Raw genomic sequence first — 14,687 nt, forward strand, 5'->3', positions numbered from 1 at the left:
TGTACACAAGAGAATAATCATACTGAAAAATGAATGTCATAGTACTGTTAAAAATCAATACATAAGAAAATACATATACAGAAAACAAAAATCATGTAAATAATAGTGTCAATGACCCTAACGAAGATAATTAAACTGAACATAATTCATCAACTTTGTTACCTTCTTTACTGGAAATTCTAAACACCTCCAAAAGCCTACTGCTTCTCCTAAAGCATTGTCTGAAACAACAACATATTAATAATTAAGTTAAATAAAAAGCAAAAGATACGTATATTGATTCTCAGTAAATGCATACGAAATGACAGCGTATAGGCAAAGGAATGTGGAAAAATATGAAAGTAATAAAATACTGATAAAGGAACGCAGGAATGGCAGTATTAGAAGTAATGGCATTAGAAATGGATGAAGATGAAAGTAAAAAAGGTTAGCAATGGTATTGAATGAACGAAAAGGGCGAGGGATTGTGGTCTAGGAAAAACTTGGAATCAATTCACTATTAACTAAGGAGAGAGAAAAGCAAAATTGCTTGGAAACAGCGTTTGAAACGGTCATAGCTATTCTGAAAGGATATGTCTAATTATTCTTTTTACTAATTAATTAATTAATTATATATATATATATATATATATATATATATATATATATATATATGTATATATTAACCTATTGTAATACTTTGATTATTAAAGGGCAGCCCGATGCACTAAGCTCCCGCTATGCGTGAGGTCTGGGGAAGGGACGGACCATAAGGATCTATTGTACGCAGTCTTACCTTACATTTCCGCAAGAGGCTGTTTTCACGACTCGAACCCGTGACCTCCTGGTCACATGGCAACAACTTTAATTTACCAGTTACGCCAAGGCTCCCCTAGTAGTTTGATTACTATTTTTATTACATTATAGATAAATATTTATTAAAGAGATGTACATATAATAACGTAACTAACCTACGACAAAGTCTGTGTATACTCAGAGGTGAATCGAGGATTTGTAGAAGATGAGTTCACTACTAAAAAAAAGAAGGAAAAAATGCATTAAGTGTGGATTGATCATCGAACCTCTAGGTAGATAACTTAGCTTTTAACCAAGTGCACCACTAAGCCTTTTGTAGCATAGGTTCCAAAAGGTAATACTAGATATATTTTAAGAATTATACACATAATATACCGAGTTTAATCGGATGATCATGTGTTCACATGACCTTTTTTTAATACCTAAATTCTCCTCTGTGTATACTTTACCCACCCCAAACCCCACCCGATGGAATTATACAGGAAATGTTGTTGTTGTTGCTGCTGCAAAAGGCCAACCATGCCATTAACCAAATGGCCCATATTTGCTATTACTGACTAACTGATCCCAATTTCCCTATTGCAAATTACAATCCACTTTTTTAAAACCAAAGATACCAATTTTGAACTACCATGTATAATATAGGGGTAATATTGAACTGTCATTTTAATACTACAAGGGATGGTTTAGTATGATGGATAAGCAAAAATAGTCATGGGATAAAAATTTAGTACCACCTTATCCTTTGTTTGGTTACTAATCATGGGATAAGTTATCCCAGGATCAAAAAAAATGCTGGGATAACTTATACCCATCAGAGGGTGGAATAGTAATCCTGGGATAACTTATCTCAGGATAAAACAATGAAATTGACTAAAATAACCTTGAGGTTCTCAAAATCCTTTTTCTACTACATAAGGTGGATGGTATTTTTGTAAACAAACAATTTTTTCTTAAAAGTTATGCAATGCATGTTACTTTTAATACAATAAACAAAACAATCAATAAGAAATAATATCACGATAACTAATCCCAACATAAATAATCTCAATATAACTTATCCCAACATAATTAATGCCATCATAACTTGGGTTCAAACCAAACGACCCTTAAGGGTAAATATGGCCCCTGTAAAGCAATTCTAACAACCCTATTCCTTCAAGTTCTGCTTCTGCATCATAAACTCAACTTTTATAACACTTCAATTCCATTACCAACAACTTTTTCCAGCACTCAATGGTACACATTTTAGTAACACATAAACAAGAACAAATTTCATTCCACCTACAATATGTCTTTAATTTACATTACATAAGATTGACTAAAAAAGCAAATTACCCAAAAAAAAAATACACGTCCATTTTACCAACAAATGTATATTAAGATGCCCCATAACATTACATAAAATTGATTAGAAAGCTGATTTCATCATTTATGTTGTAATGGTGGACAAAGCAATGCAACCCATTAATGGCCTAGTGAAAAACCACTGTCGCGAGAATTAAGTTTGCTATTTTTCCAGCATCATCGACTGCAAAAGACTCCCAATCAGTAGTATTTTTTTTCTCAAAATTAGCAACCTTCTTCTTCAACAAATTGTTCTCAACCTCAAGAGCATTGGATTTTTTTTTCAACTTGAAGATGACTTTACAGCGTTGGGAGGAAATTCATCATCGTCACATTTCCAATAATCACAATTTTTAGCAAGGACAACAAGTATTTTAAGACAGAGGGAGTAAATTTCTTCTATTTTATAGAGCATTGCCCTTGTTATAATATGCCCATTTGTTGATTAAAGGAAGATAAAAGACAAATGAGATGGTAATTAAATACTCTACCATCAATTCCAAACTTCTTCTCTCTTTAGGATAACGAGAAAACTGATTCTTGTCCTATGAAATTGATATTAACAAGGATCAACTTAATTATAAAGAACACACTTTCCAAACCGATATACACCTGATTTAAGTGATTACTGTGTGTCCGGCACTATATTTTTTTTTTTTTTTTACTGCCACTCGAAGTTATATATCAGTTTCACTTTCACCCAATTCTCGTCTCAAATTACATATTAGTACAGCCTACAGATACTCTAAATAAAATCAAATCTGAGACCGCTACAGTATATAAATTATAATGCTTAATTGCAGTTCTCGTACAACAGGGATCCGTGGCGCAATGGTAGCGCGTCTGACTCCAGATCAGAAGGTTGCGTGTTCGATTCACGTCGGGTTCAAAAACCCCGAAACATTTCTTTCCCACTCCTTTTTTGTTTGTGGCCATTTCAGAATTTTCACACTTTTCTGGTAGGTTTATGTGAACTCTCATTTTCTTTATATGCCAACTATATTTTCTTGCAAAAGAGATGGCTTTTGTATCTTATTAATCGATCTTTGTCTCCACTGAAGTGATCCCTTCAAATTTTTATGCACTTAAACTATAGAAGATAATAACTTAATCCGGTATATCTTGTAACAAATGCATGCTTTGTTCATTTTGTTGTCGTTACTTTTCTTTCGATCCTGCTTTGATTACACTTCTCTTGAGCCGAGGATTTACCGGAAACAACCTCTCTACCCTACAAGAATAGGAATAAGGTCTGCGTACATCCTACCCTCCCAAACCCCACTTGTGGGCGATTACACCTGAGTATGTAGTTGTTGATGATGATTATGTAGTTTATTTCATAAATTCCCATAGAAAATCATGAATAAGTAAATAACGAAAAATCAAATTTAAACAAAAAAATTGGAGATGAAAATAAAAAAAAATCAAATCTGTTCATTTCAAAAGATGTGATTATATGGACACAAGGGAGAAAAATCTGCGAGATTTGCAAATTCCAATATATGCTCAATGATAAATAACGTTGCCTCGTTTTGATTAGTATAGCTAGCTTAGTTAATGATGATTAAGTAATTAACTAACAGGAAAGAACGGCGAGTTTTTCAAATATCCACATTGGTTGCATAACCGGCTAACATTAGTGGAGTAAAATTAACGAGACTGAAAGCAATATGTTCAAGGAAGAAAAAATACGTCAACATTAATGCTAGTGTAACATTAATGCTAGTGTTGATGTGCTGTGAGTTTCGGCACATTTTATGTCTTTTTCACTAGAAGTGTTGCTTGTTTTTAAGTGTTTTTACATCGTTTCTTATGTTATTTTGGTGTTTTGTAGGGTTGGTTGACTAAGGAACGGAAATGATAAGAAATGCTGAAAAACGGACAACTTGGAGCAAAAGGACGGTCCGTAACTCGAGTTACGGACCGTAACGTGATCCGTACCCTGAGAGGAAAATCCAGATACGTGCCGCTCAAAAGGACGGTCCATAACTCATGTTACGGGCCGTAACGTGTACCGTAATCTGAAGGAAATTTCCAGTAAGAAGCCTAAGTATTGACATATGTTACGCCCAGAAGGACGGCCTGTAACGCAGGTTACGGGGCATAACGTCATGGCGTAACACATTGGCCACTGAAGACTGAAGCCATGATCCGCTGGAAGATACGGGTTACGGTCCGTCAAAAGAATCCGTAACGGTTGACCTAATATCAAGCTGATAAAGGACGGAACCGAAGGATGGACCGTAACCTGTGTTACGGTTCGTAATGATGCCGCGAAGGGTGTTTTTGTCCAGAACTTTGGCGCGATTTTTGGCCCTATAAATACTTAAAGTTAGGTTTTTAACAATTATTCAGATCTTTTGGGAGCATTAACTTTAAGCCTTGGATATTTGTGAAGTTGTTGGAGCATTTAAAGCATCAACTTCACCCTCATTCCACATTGTATTAGTATTGTAAGTACATTATGTTAACTTTTAAGCTTTCTTTGTTAAACAAAATGATGAGTAGCTAATTTTAGTTCTAAGGTTGTGGACCCTACGATGGGTATTATGTGAATGGGTTTCTATAATTGATATATGCATAATGGTTGGTGGTATTTATTCAATCTTTGGGTTTTAGCGTTGGGTAATGATTGCAAGCATTAGCCTAAGCCATTGTACTAACTTTTCTTGGGAAAGAGAGTTAGTATTGGTAAGATTGAATAACAATGACTCGGGGCATTAACCCTCGTTTAATATACTAACTTAGGAATAAGAACAAGTCTAATTGGCATTATTGGTCGCTCTTCGATTTCAGCTCTTTCGCATTTGGAAAAATCATAAAGAGGAAATACGGTCTAACTGTTGGGAAACATTAGGAAGTCCTTAAGAGATCGAGTGCATATTCCTAGAACAACCATTAGAAGTATATCACATTGAAACCTGAAGCATAATATCTAATCAAAGCTGGGAAAACAACCTTAGTCTCTCTCTCGCATTAATTACAATTCAAGTCAAAGTATTCGTTTACATTATACAACAAATATTTCAAACTATTCGGAATAGGATTAAAGCCTTTAAAGACTAGTATCGCATACAATTAGTACCCTTTTCTCTCCATATTCCCTGTGGGATTCGACCCCAACCTTGTTTGGGTTATAATATTTGTCAACGACCGCTTTACGCCACTCATAGGTGTAATTTGAGCGTATCAGTGTCAAGACACAATTTGGAGATGTCGCTTTTAGAGGATCTTTAGAGATGATCACGGAAAATGATTGCTGGAATATTTAGGTAAGGTGAAACCTACGGCAAGCCTCATAACATAATTATGGAGCGTAAAAAAAGGCTAATTGTAGCTAAACTAATGGGATACGAAGAAGGAGAAGTGGAAACTAATTGATTACTTTCTGTCAAGCTGATTAAGGATGAGAAAATACAACACCATCCTCTTAGAGCTATAATTGAAAACTATAGATTTTTGTTGAATATCAGCAAGGCCTTTTTATTTTTTATAAAGCTTACCCAGCAATGCAGGGTAATGTTGTATTGAATAAGGAGAGGAGGGCTGGACCATACCTTTAAATAGTATACAACAGGTGATTCAATCACCCCAAAAAAGAAGGTATGCCCAGAGGACATATTCCTTCATCCTAGCAAAAGAGACTATACACTTAACTAACTCTAAAATTAGATTTGTGATATCTAGTCCTTAGACTTGGTATTTTCCATTTGTCTAGTTGAAAAGGCCCTTTAGATACATTAGGGAGCTGATCAACCGAGAAGAAAATCTTGTTATGGTTCATGTTAGCAGCAGGCTTGGCCAAAGAGTTTGCAACTTGGTTTCCTTCTCTAAAGTTGTGAAGGAATGTGACATTGTTTGTTCTCCAGTACTTGGATGGTTCTGTCAATGATCACCTTCAGTTTTAGATTGTCTGTGTCCCTTGCCTTGAGATGTTAGCAATTACTTGAGAGTCAAGTTCAATTGAGAAATTAGTGTATCCTTGAGTTGTACACCATTTCCCACCAAACTCAGGAGCTAAAGTTTCAGCAGCATTGTTACTATTGCACTGTGCAGCTATGGAGAAGGCCATTATAAGATTCCCACTTGAGTCCCTTGCAATGCCTCCCATGCCAGTCTTACCATTAGGGGGGTTATAGCTACCATCAGTATTTACTTTGATAGTTCCTTGATAAGGTTTGTGCCAAAGAACTTGAGTAATTACAAGCGAGTGACAAAAAAATTCTCTTTTCTCTCTCCTCTAAAAACTTACCGTTATAATACCGTTAGGGAACCTTATCACACACGCCGGTCCAATGGACCCGCCGGACGACGCCAATCCGGCGCGTTTGGAAGGGCAAAAGCATCCTTTAACATCTACAAGCATTCCTGCAGAGTCAATTGAAGGAAAAGTCTCCTATGCTACTAGTATTCAACATTGCTCGAACACTGCTCCTCCTCTTATACGACAGCAAAAAGAACTGGCTAAGGCCATTCAATCTTCTTATAATGGTGCTCCGGCGGTGCTATTCCAAACTACTGACTACTATGGCCTCATGGCCACAGACTGAAAATTCATAATTGTAGGTAGGTTTCTCAAACCTAGACCGCAAACAGATCTATTACACTCCAAATTCAAGGAATTGATTACGGTTAAAGGGTCGGTTACAATTGGGGTTTATGAAAACTTTAATATTTTCTTGTACTTTAAAAATGAGGCCGACTTTAACACCGTCTGGTATAGAAGGGTTATTGAAATTGAGGGAAAACAAATGTGGCTTTAAAAATGGTCTCCCGACTTCAAACCAGAGGAAGATATCCCCACTGCTCCTGTCTGGGTTTTACTTCCTAAGCTTCTTTACCATATACATAATTGGCAATATATAAAACAAATTGTTCAATCAATTGGTACTCCACTTGAGTTAGACGTAGCCACGAGAAGTAGAACTCGACCAAGCATGGCTAAAGTGAGGGTGGAGATTGATTTACTTAAACCCCAGCCAGATTCTGTTTATATTGGGCTTATTCATGAGAATTCCCCTCAAACTGGTTTTATTCAAAAATTAGAATATGAAGGGATACCCAAGTACTGCAAGCATTGTAGAAAACTTGGTCACAAAATTGTGGAATGTAGATCATTGGAAAGAAAGAAAGCTGCTGAGGAAGAAACTAAGAAAAGTAAGGATACTGAGATAGCAGAAAGCAGCCAAAAGAAAGATGCTCAATCTAAAGAGCCTGATCAATCTAAGGATACTCAAATTACTAAGGATAATGCTGTCACTATGGGGGAGAGGTTTAATAGGAAGAAGAAGAAGAAGAAGAAGAAGAAGAAGAAGAAGAAGAAGAAGAAGAAGAAGAAGAAGAAGAAGAAACTCCCCAAAAAGAAATCTTTAGTTGCTTTTAAACCTCTTTACAATCAATCAAAGAGTAAAAAGCTTCATAAGAACATGATGAAATCTACTGATAAGCTTCCTGGTGAAGGAGAAGAGCATGATCAGGACAATGGAGATGGAAAGGGGCAAGACAGAGCGAAGGAAAGTAAAAACTTCTCTCAAGAGGTGGATAAAGGGCAGGTTGAAGTCTAACATGATCCTCAGCAAGAAGAAGAAAATAATAGCACCCCAAAAGGAGAGGACAACACTTCTACTTGGGAGGAGGTACAAGAGTCCAGCAATATACACATCAACCAGCAACATGAGCAAAACACTTCTGACAGAACTGTCTCATGTAATCCTAGTGATAAACAGACGGGAATTTGTGAAAGTTTACCACCTGAAAATAGTGATTGTCCTACTATTAATTTGGTGGTGGATTTGAATACTGGCAAGGTGCAGAATAAAGCTCCTAAGCTGAAGAATAAGAATCAGCAGGAGTAAGAGGTTAACTCTCCTAGGACCATGGAAGTGCAACAATAAAAGGAAAAACAGAACACCAACAACTCTCAGCAAACTCCTCAAAACCAGAACCTAACTACCATAGGGTTCAAACATGAGGAAAAGAAGAAAAACAAAGGCAATAGAGCACAAGAACAAATCATAGAGATATCTTCTCCTGATGGAAAGGTTGTCACAGCTTGGTCACCTAATCAAGGGAATTCCATTGATGACAAGGATGATGATATAGGTTTTACCACTGTAAAGAAAGGAAAAACCACAAACAAGAAAGCTGGAAAAAACAATGCGGGACAGATCAATCCTTCCAATGCTGGAAGGAAAACAAAAAATCCTTAGCTTAGTCTTATGGTTAAGGCCATCTTTTGGAACATCAGGGGTGTCAAATCCAAAAAGGCCATTCACAGGCTCAAGAAACTCAATCATATACACAAAATTGATATTGTTGCAGTCCTGGAACCCTTTGTTAGCATTGGAAAAATTGATGCTTACATGAGGTACCTCGGATTTCAATACAGCATCAACAACTCCAATGGTAAGATTTGTTTTTTCTGGAATGAAAACTACCAGACTGCTATCATTGCCAACACTGATCAACAAATTACTATTAAAATGCTTTATGGTGCTACTGGGAAGCATCTATTTATTACCTCTATTTATGCAAAATGTTAGTTATTGAAAGAAAAGATCTTTGGCTCAGTTTGGAGAATGTTTACTCTCGGGTGGATGGACCTTAATGTTTACCCTCAGGTGGATGGACCTTGGTGTCTTGGTGGTGACTTTAATGTCATACTTGACCCTTTGGAGAAGCTTGGTGGAAAACCTCATAGAATGTATAAGAGCCTAGAGTTCAGCAGCTGCATGGACAATTGTGAGCTTACTGATTTGGGCTATGTGGGACCAAGATTCACTTGGTGCAATAATAGGAGGCCAGTGAAAATGATCTGGAAAAGACTTGATAGAGTCTTTGTCAATGAATTTTGGGTTTAACTCTTTCACACCAACGGTGTGAGGCATTTACCTAGAATTGGATCTGATTACAGACCCCTCTTGATCACTTGTCACAATGCTCATAAAGATGGCATGAGATATTTCAAGTTTCTTGATTTTTGGACTGAACAACCAACCTTTCACCAGATAGTGGAAGATACTTGGAATATTTAGATTACTGGAAACCCCATGTGGATGCTTTAGCAAAAACTCAAAATACTCAGTAAAAAGCTCGGTCAATGGTCTAGGGAAGTGATTGGCAATGTTTATGATGAAGTCAATGTATGGGAAGCCCAGATGCAAGACCTAGAAAACATGGATAGATCTCTTAACACTGAGAAAACTAGAGAAGAGCTTAATAAGGGCAATGCTGAATATATTAGATGGTTGGATATGCAAGACAAACTTCTTAAGCAAAAAGCTCATATCAAAAGGGCTGATGATGGAGATAGAAACAACAAATACTTTCATTGCTTGATCAGAGATAGAAGAAGAAGGTTTCAACTGCATAGAATAAAAAATAGTACTGGCAATTGGGTTCAAGGAAATGAGGGTATTGCTAAGGTTGCCATACATCATTTTGAGCATATGTTCAATCTCAACCACAATTTTACTGATCATAATATCCTTAATGTGATCCCTGAATGTATCACTACAAGAAAAAGGCTTATTAGCGATCAACATTTAGTGACGGGTTAAAAATCTGGTCCCTAAATGTATATCTATAAGGACGACAAATTTTCTTGGTCCCCGATTCTCTTTTAAATAACGAAGGGGCTAAATATGGTCCCTATATATGAAAGTAACTTGTCCCTAATATTCTAAATTAAGTGAGACAAAGCGTCACTTAAATTTGACTCTTTTAAAGAATGGCATAAATAAAGAATAAAGTATAGGAAACACTTCCATCATTAATTTGAAGAAAAGAATATCCTGAAAAGTGAACATCTCTATGTCTCAAAAACCCTAAGCTCAAAACACTTCTAACAGACGAGCAATTCTAACGACGCTCCTCCAAGTTTCTCCACAAGCATTTGGTCTCGCCTGCCACCGACGTCGGTTCTACTTCCGATTCTCCTCATTCTTACTGAAAAGTTTGATCGATATCTCATACTTCTTCTTCTTCTTTCTCTCTCTCTCGTATAAATTACACAGACGAGTTTGAAGCTATGCACAAACACCGTCGATCTGTTCTAATCTAATGTCCTGTGAGTTCTGTGCTTATGCCCAATTCGACTGTTCCTTTTCATTTTGTGTTGTCACCCATTTGATCTTTCCAATAGGGGTATAGGTGATATTTAATATTAGAATATTCGTAGATAGATTGATTTTCAAATAGTGTTTATTCCTGAATTAGGGTTATTTTTGCTATTAAAATGTTGATTCTTCAAGTGGGTATTATTTTATGAGTTAGGGTTATACTTGAGATTATGACATTGATTTTGAAGTGGGTATACATGGTTTAGGGTCTTTTTAGAAATTAGAATTTTGTGATTTCCTCTACGCATGTTTTGATTTATCCTGTCAATGGAAGTTTGGTGCTTTGGCACTTAAAATATGTTTTTATATTCTGCATATGTTATAGCGTTTTGTTTTATAGGGCTTGCTAAATGGTTTATGTGAGGTCTAAGAATACGACGAGGTGGATTCAGCAGCAGCAGTGGGGTTGTGCTTGAAGGTGTGAATATACAGTAATAGAAAAAGCTAGCCATATGAACTTGATGCTTCAAAATCAAGGAGCTTCCACAAAAAAGTTGCAAGTCTTCTTGCAATGTTATGTGGGAGAACAGCTGAAAGGAAAAAACCAACAAAAATTGACAAAGGTAATTAGGATTGTTACTTATGCTACTGAGTCCAAATCTTGAGATGGCTTTGGCTTTGTATACTATATTGTAATTGTGTTAGCTAGTTAATCAATAGAAGTGATAGAAAAGTTATAAATTTTACATTATGAGGTCAAAGAATTGTTGAGAAGTTTATTTTCTTCTTTCCTCTTTTGTTCTTCCCGGCTCTAATTCACCTCACTGCCCTTCTTCTTCCTTTTTTCTGTCTTTACCTATCTTTTTATTGCTTGAAGTTTACGCGTAGTTGCATAGTAGTAGTAACTTTATCAAACTGTCTTCTTTTGTTACTTATGGTGATGATTAAGGTTCCTACACTCAAGAGTCTCCTGGTTATTCCTTTCCAATAGAATGTCACTGCTATTTTGTTTATATTGATTAAGAGTAGTTCCTGTGTGCTTTGAGGGAATATAAGCTTACATATTTCTTCCAGGAGACAGAGACACATTTGTAGGGGAAAAAAATACTAGTGGCAAGGGTGCCGAAGATACAATTGATATTTACAATATATCTAGTGCCTATCTATAAGTGTGTATCCATATATGAATGTGAAATGGGTGCAGGCGAGTGATTATTTATATGATGTGTGTGCTCCCTCTCTTGTGATGATGAAAATGGAAATATTCCCCATTTCAAGTGGTCCCAAAATGAGTAGTGCATTGAGACAGTAAGAAAAATTATGTACAGGTGCTCTTTACTTTTAAAATAACAGAGGTGTGTGCTTAATGTATCAATGAATGTGTATTCCTTTGATGTATAATCTTTACGTTCTTTGCTTTAATACTTGGTCTTTCAGACTTTTATGTGACTTCTCATATTCAAGCCTGCAAATTTTGCCTTATAAATTGATCTCTTCCAAAATCATTTTCATCGAAAGATCTTTATGTGATACATTTCTTATTTGTAGAAGACTAGAGAAGCTCTAAACTGGTGAAACAATGTCACAGTTTGTGGCGAAAAGTTTGAGGTCAGCTAATGTGGTCAGGGGATAGACAACAATTAATTATTGGAACATGTGAGCTCGGTGTCTTAGGTTTATACTTATATGTAGAGATTAAAATTACGATGAGACTTCTCGACCTGCATAGTTGAAAAGCTGCTTTTGTGAAATTGCTTTTCAGGCTTTTTAATTTGTGTATGCTCAAATATCGACTCTTTAATACATTAGATTTTTCTTCAATTTCCATTATCAAGGTACAAAAGCAAAAAAAGAATGACCAATTGTCTTGGAATTTCTCTATATTTGTTACTAGCCTACCGCCGTTGACACTTGCTGTTACGAATGTTTTTTTTTTGTTTCTTTGTATTTGTAATTTCAGCCTTTAATTGTAGTTAATCTCACGCATTGATTTTCATCTTACAACACTATTGTTAGATTTAATAGGGCTAGCCATTATCTTTTCCCTTTTCTTTTTTTAAACTTAACTTCTGGCTAATAAATAGTCCTCTGGCCTTTAGAAATTTCTCATCACATTATTACCCTTGCCAAAACCATTCAGCTTCATGGACTCGGTGCACTCACTTGGAAGTGAAGTTGGTGTGCCACAGCTATAATGAGGCAAACTAAGAAACTTCAAACAAACACTTTTTGAAAAAACCAAAAATAACTTACACATATTAGTTAATAATATGTGTAAAAATTGTATAATCAATAACATGGGTTACACGTGTGAAGTGCGTACCCGAAAACTAGTTCATATAAAGATGTCGCGGCTTCAGTTTAGTGTTATAAATTTATATTTTCTTGAAGGTTTGTAAGGCATCATCACTGTATTAGTAAAGTCCACTCTAGTAGTTACATACTAAGACCACAACTTTAGCTTCCACTTTTGCACTGTGAAAAATTTGTAATTTCTCATATGACATGCCAATGTTGTATCATTAATTGCTGTCATTTTCATTGGACCCAATGATATTGAATGACACATATGTACCTTTCCATTGATGTAAGTGGCATACATTATATTTCTTACACAACTCTTCTATTCTTGCCGAACAATAAGAGCTCCGCATCGAAACACGCATGATCAAAATTTGGTACCAGCAGGCAGCAACAATGCACCAAAAGTCACTAATGGGGTACTGAATTAATTAGTGAAAATTAATTGTACTCCTTCTCTTAATTCTATTTTACTAATGATGTCATCTCTATATTTTGCTGATGTCTTTTTTAAAAATACGTTTTTGCCATATGAATTTTTGCAGTTGTAAACAATGGTTTAGATGTTAAAAAGTACAAGAGATTACTCATTTCTATTATCCGATAATGCTGATCTTCTTGCTCTATCAAAAGGCTATTTACCTCATAAAACCTTTATCGCTAATTCTGGTGCACTTTCTATCATAGCTAATCTGGTTGTTTATTTACTAGCTCAGGGCGTAAATTTATTAATTAAGAAAACTTATTCAAGTTTTTTGGTTATATTGAAGATGCACGAGTAGCTTTGCAACCAAGCAGCAGCAATCTTTAAGCAATACTAGAAGAAAGCTGCTAAATGATTGTGAAGTACGGAATCCTCTACCCAGAAGTAGCCAAATGCAACAGAAGCTATTAACTCAGAAATTAGTTTTTGTTAGTAAACAGCCTCAACTAGCATTAGGATCCAGGAAACAAGTTGGTAGCAGTAAAGGGACTGGACCTGGTCGGACTTTAGGGCCAAAAGCAGTGCCTCCCAACAGCACGATAATAGGGTTTTGACACCAGGTGTCAAGAGCACTATGCCTACTTTGCATAAGCCAATCCCTTCAAAGTTGTAACCTTTTCTTCCGAGCCAATCGTTGGTACAGAAAAAGGAAACACTACAAGCTGGAATGTCAAAGGTGATATCAAAACAAGTTGAGCCTTCATCCAAAGCTAAGCTGGTGATGCAGAAACAGGCAGTGCCATCGCCCCATTCTCAGGTTTTACCTTTATTTTTCATTGGTATGTTATCCATTTTATCTTTCCTTAGGTTACAAAGAATGAACGACCTGCTCTCCGTATATTTTGGTTTGGTTTGGGTCCTACTTGGGGGAGGAATAGTGTTCCGGGAGGTGGTGGTGGTGATGAAGACATGTTGATTGGGATTTGTGATTTTAACAGATAAACTAACTGCATCCTGAAAATGCAACTCGTGTTCAGCCACTTGGTATTGATTCAATAGTTCCTGCTACTTTTAAAAAAGTTCTTGCCAAACCAAAGTCTCAATTTTCTTGGTTCATCTCATCCAAAATTATTGATAACCTTCAAAACCTGGTGGATACTTTTCAGAAAGAATTTATGGTGCATATAAATAGCCCTCTAACAATAGTTTGAATGATGTTGAATTGTTTGGGCCAATTTAGTTGTTCAATGCACTTGTGTGATACCAACATATTTCGGTCCAAGTAGATGGAAGAGTAACTAGGAACCTAAAATCTAGAATGCAATCTCTTTTTTCTTATCAATACAAAAATATAGTGTGATTTGGTTGTGCGCATAATGTTTTTTCTTATTAAATCTTATTTTGTACGTTTTACAGGATCTGGGGACTTCCATTTACAAGTCAAGATGCAAGTTTGAATACTTTGAACAAGTTGACAAATTTATTATCGGTTTGATAGGATTGTCTGGCAAAACCTTTTATTATAAACTTATTCTTTTGGCTGTTGAGTTGTGTAAATAGTCTTGTGACTATATTTTTGTAAACAATACTGCTTGTGGAATGTTAATCCATACTTTTAATTAATGTTATTGATAATTTTGTTTATATGCATTTGATTATCTATATATAGTAATTAGAAATGGTACAATATCTTAGTAACATGTGACGAGAAAAGAGCATGGTTTATTTAGGTGCCACATTTTCTGTGCAAATACACCTTT

The 14,687-nt window shown here is 35.8% G+C and overlaps 1 protein-coding gene, 1 long non-coding RNA gene and 1 other non-coding gene across 3 annotated transcripts; all 3 read left to right on the plus strand.

Moving 5' to 3' along the window:
• The first annotated feature begins 2,959 nt into the window (after window positions 1-2,959).
• On the plus strand, window positions 2,960-3,031 carry TRNAW-CCA (transfer RNA tryptophan (anticodon CCA)). Its single transcript has one exon. It is a non-coding gene; the product is annotated as a tRNA-Trp (tRNA).
• Window positions 3,032-8,738: 5,707 nt separating this feature from the next.
• Window positions 8,739-9,701, plus strand: LOC132637191 (uncharacterized). The gene is made up of 2 exons (XM_060354321.1): window positions 8,739-8,996; window positions 9,207-9,701. The coding sequence occupies exons 1-2, from the start codon at window positions 8,739-8,741 to the stop codon at window positions 9,699-9,701; spliced, it is 753 nt and encodes a 250-aa protein (XP_060210304.1).
• A 2,906-nt stretch (window positions 9,702-12,607) lies between these two features.
• Window positions 12,608-14,550, plus strand: LOC132638223 (uncharacterized). The gene is made up of 2 exons (XR_009581633.1): window positions 12,608-13,766; window positions 14,344-14,550. It is a non-coding gene; the product is annotated as an uncharacterized LOC132638223 (long non-coding RNA).
• Window positions 14,551-14,687: the final 137 nt, after the last annotated feature.

The sequence above is a fragment of the Lycium barbarum genome, chromosome 4 (assembly GCF_019175385.1).
Source record: "Lycium barbarum isolate Lr01 chromosome 4, ASM1917538v2, whole genome shotgun sequence".
In the NCBI taxonomy this organism is placed as follows: domain Eukaryota; kingdom Viridiplantae; phylum Streptophyta; class Magnoliopsida; order Solanales; family Solanaceae; genus Lycium; species Lycium barbarum.

Coding starts and splice junctions, on each gene's coding strand:
- LOC132637191 (XM_060354321.1), top strand. CDS start 8,739: ATGGACCTTAATGTTTACCCTCAGGTGGATGGACCTTGGTGTCTTGGT. Junction 8,997..9,206: donor TCTTTGTCAATGAATTTTGG/GTTTAACTCTTT, acceptor TGGATGCTTTAG/CAAAAACTCAAAATACTCAG.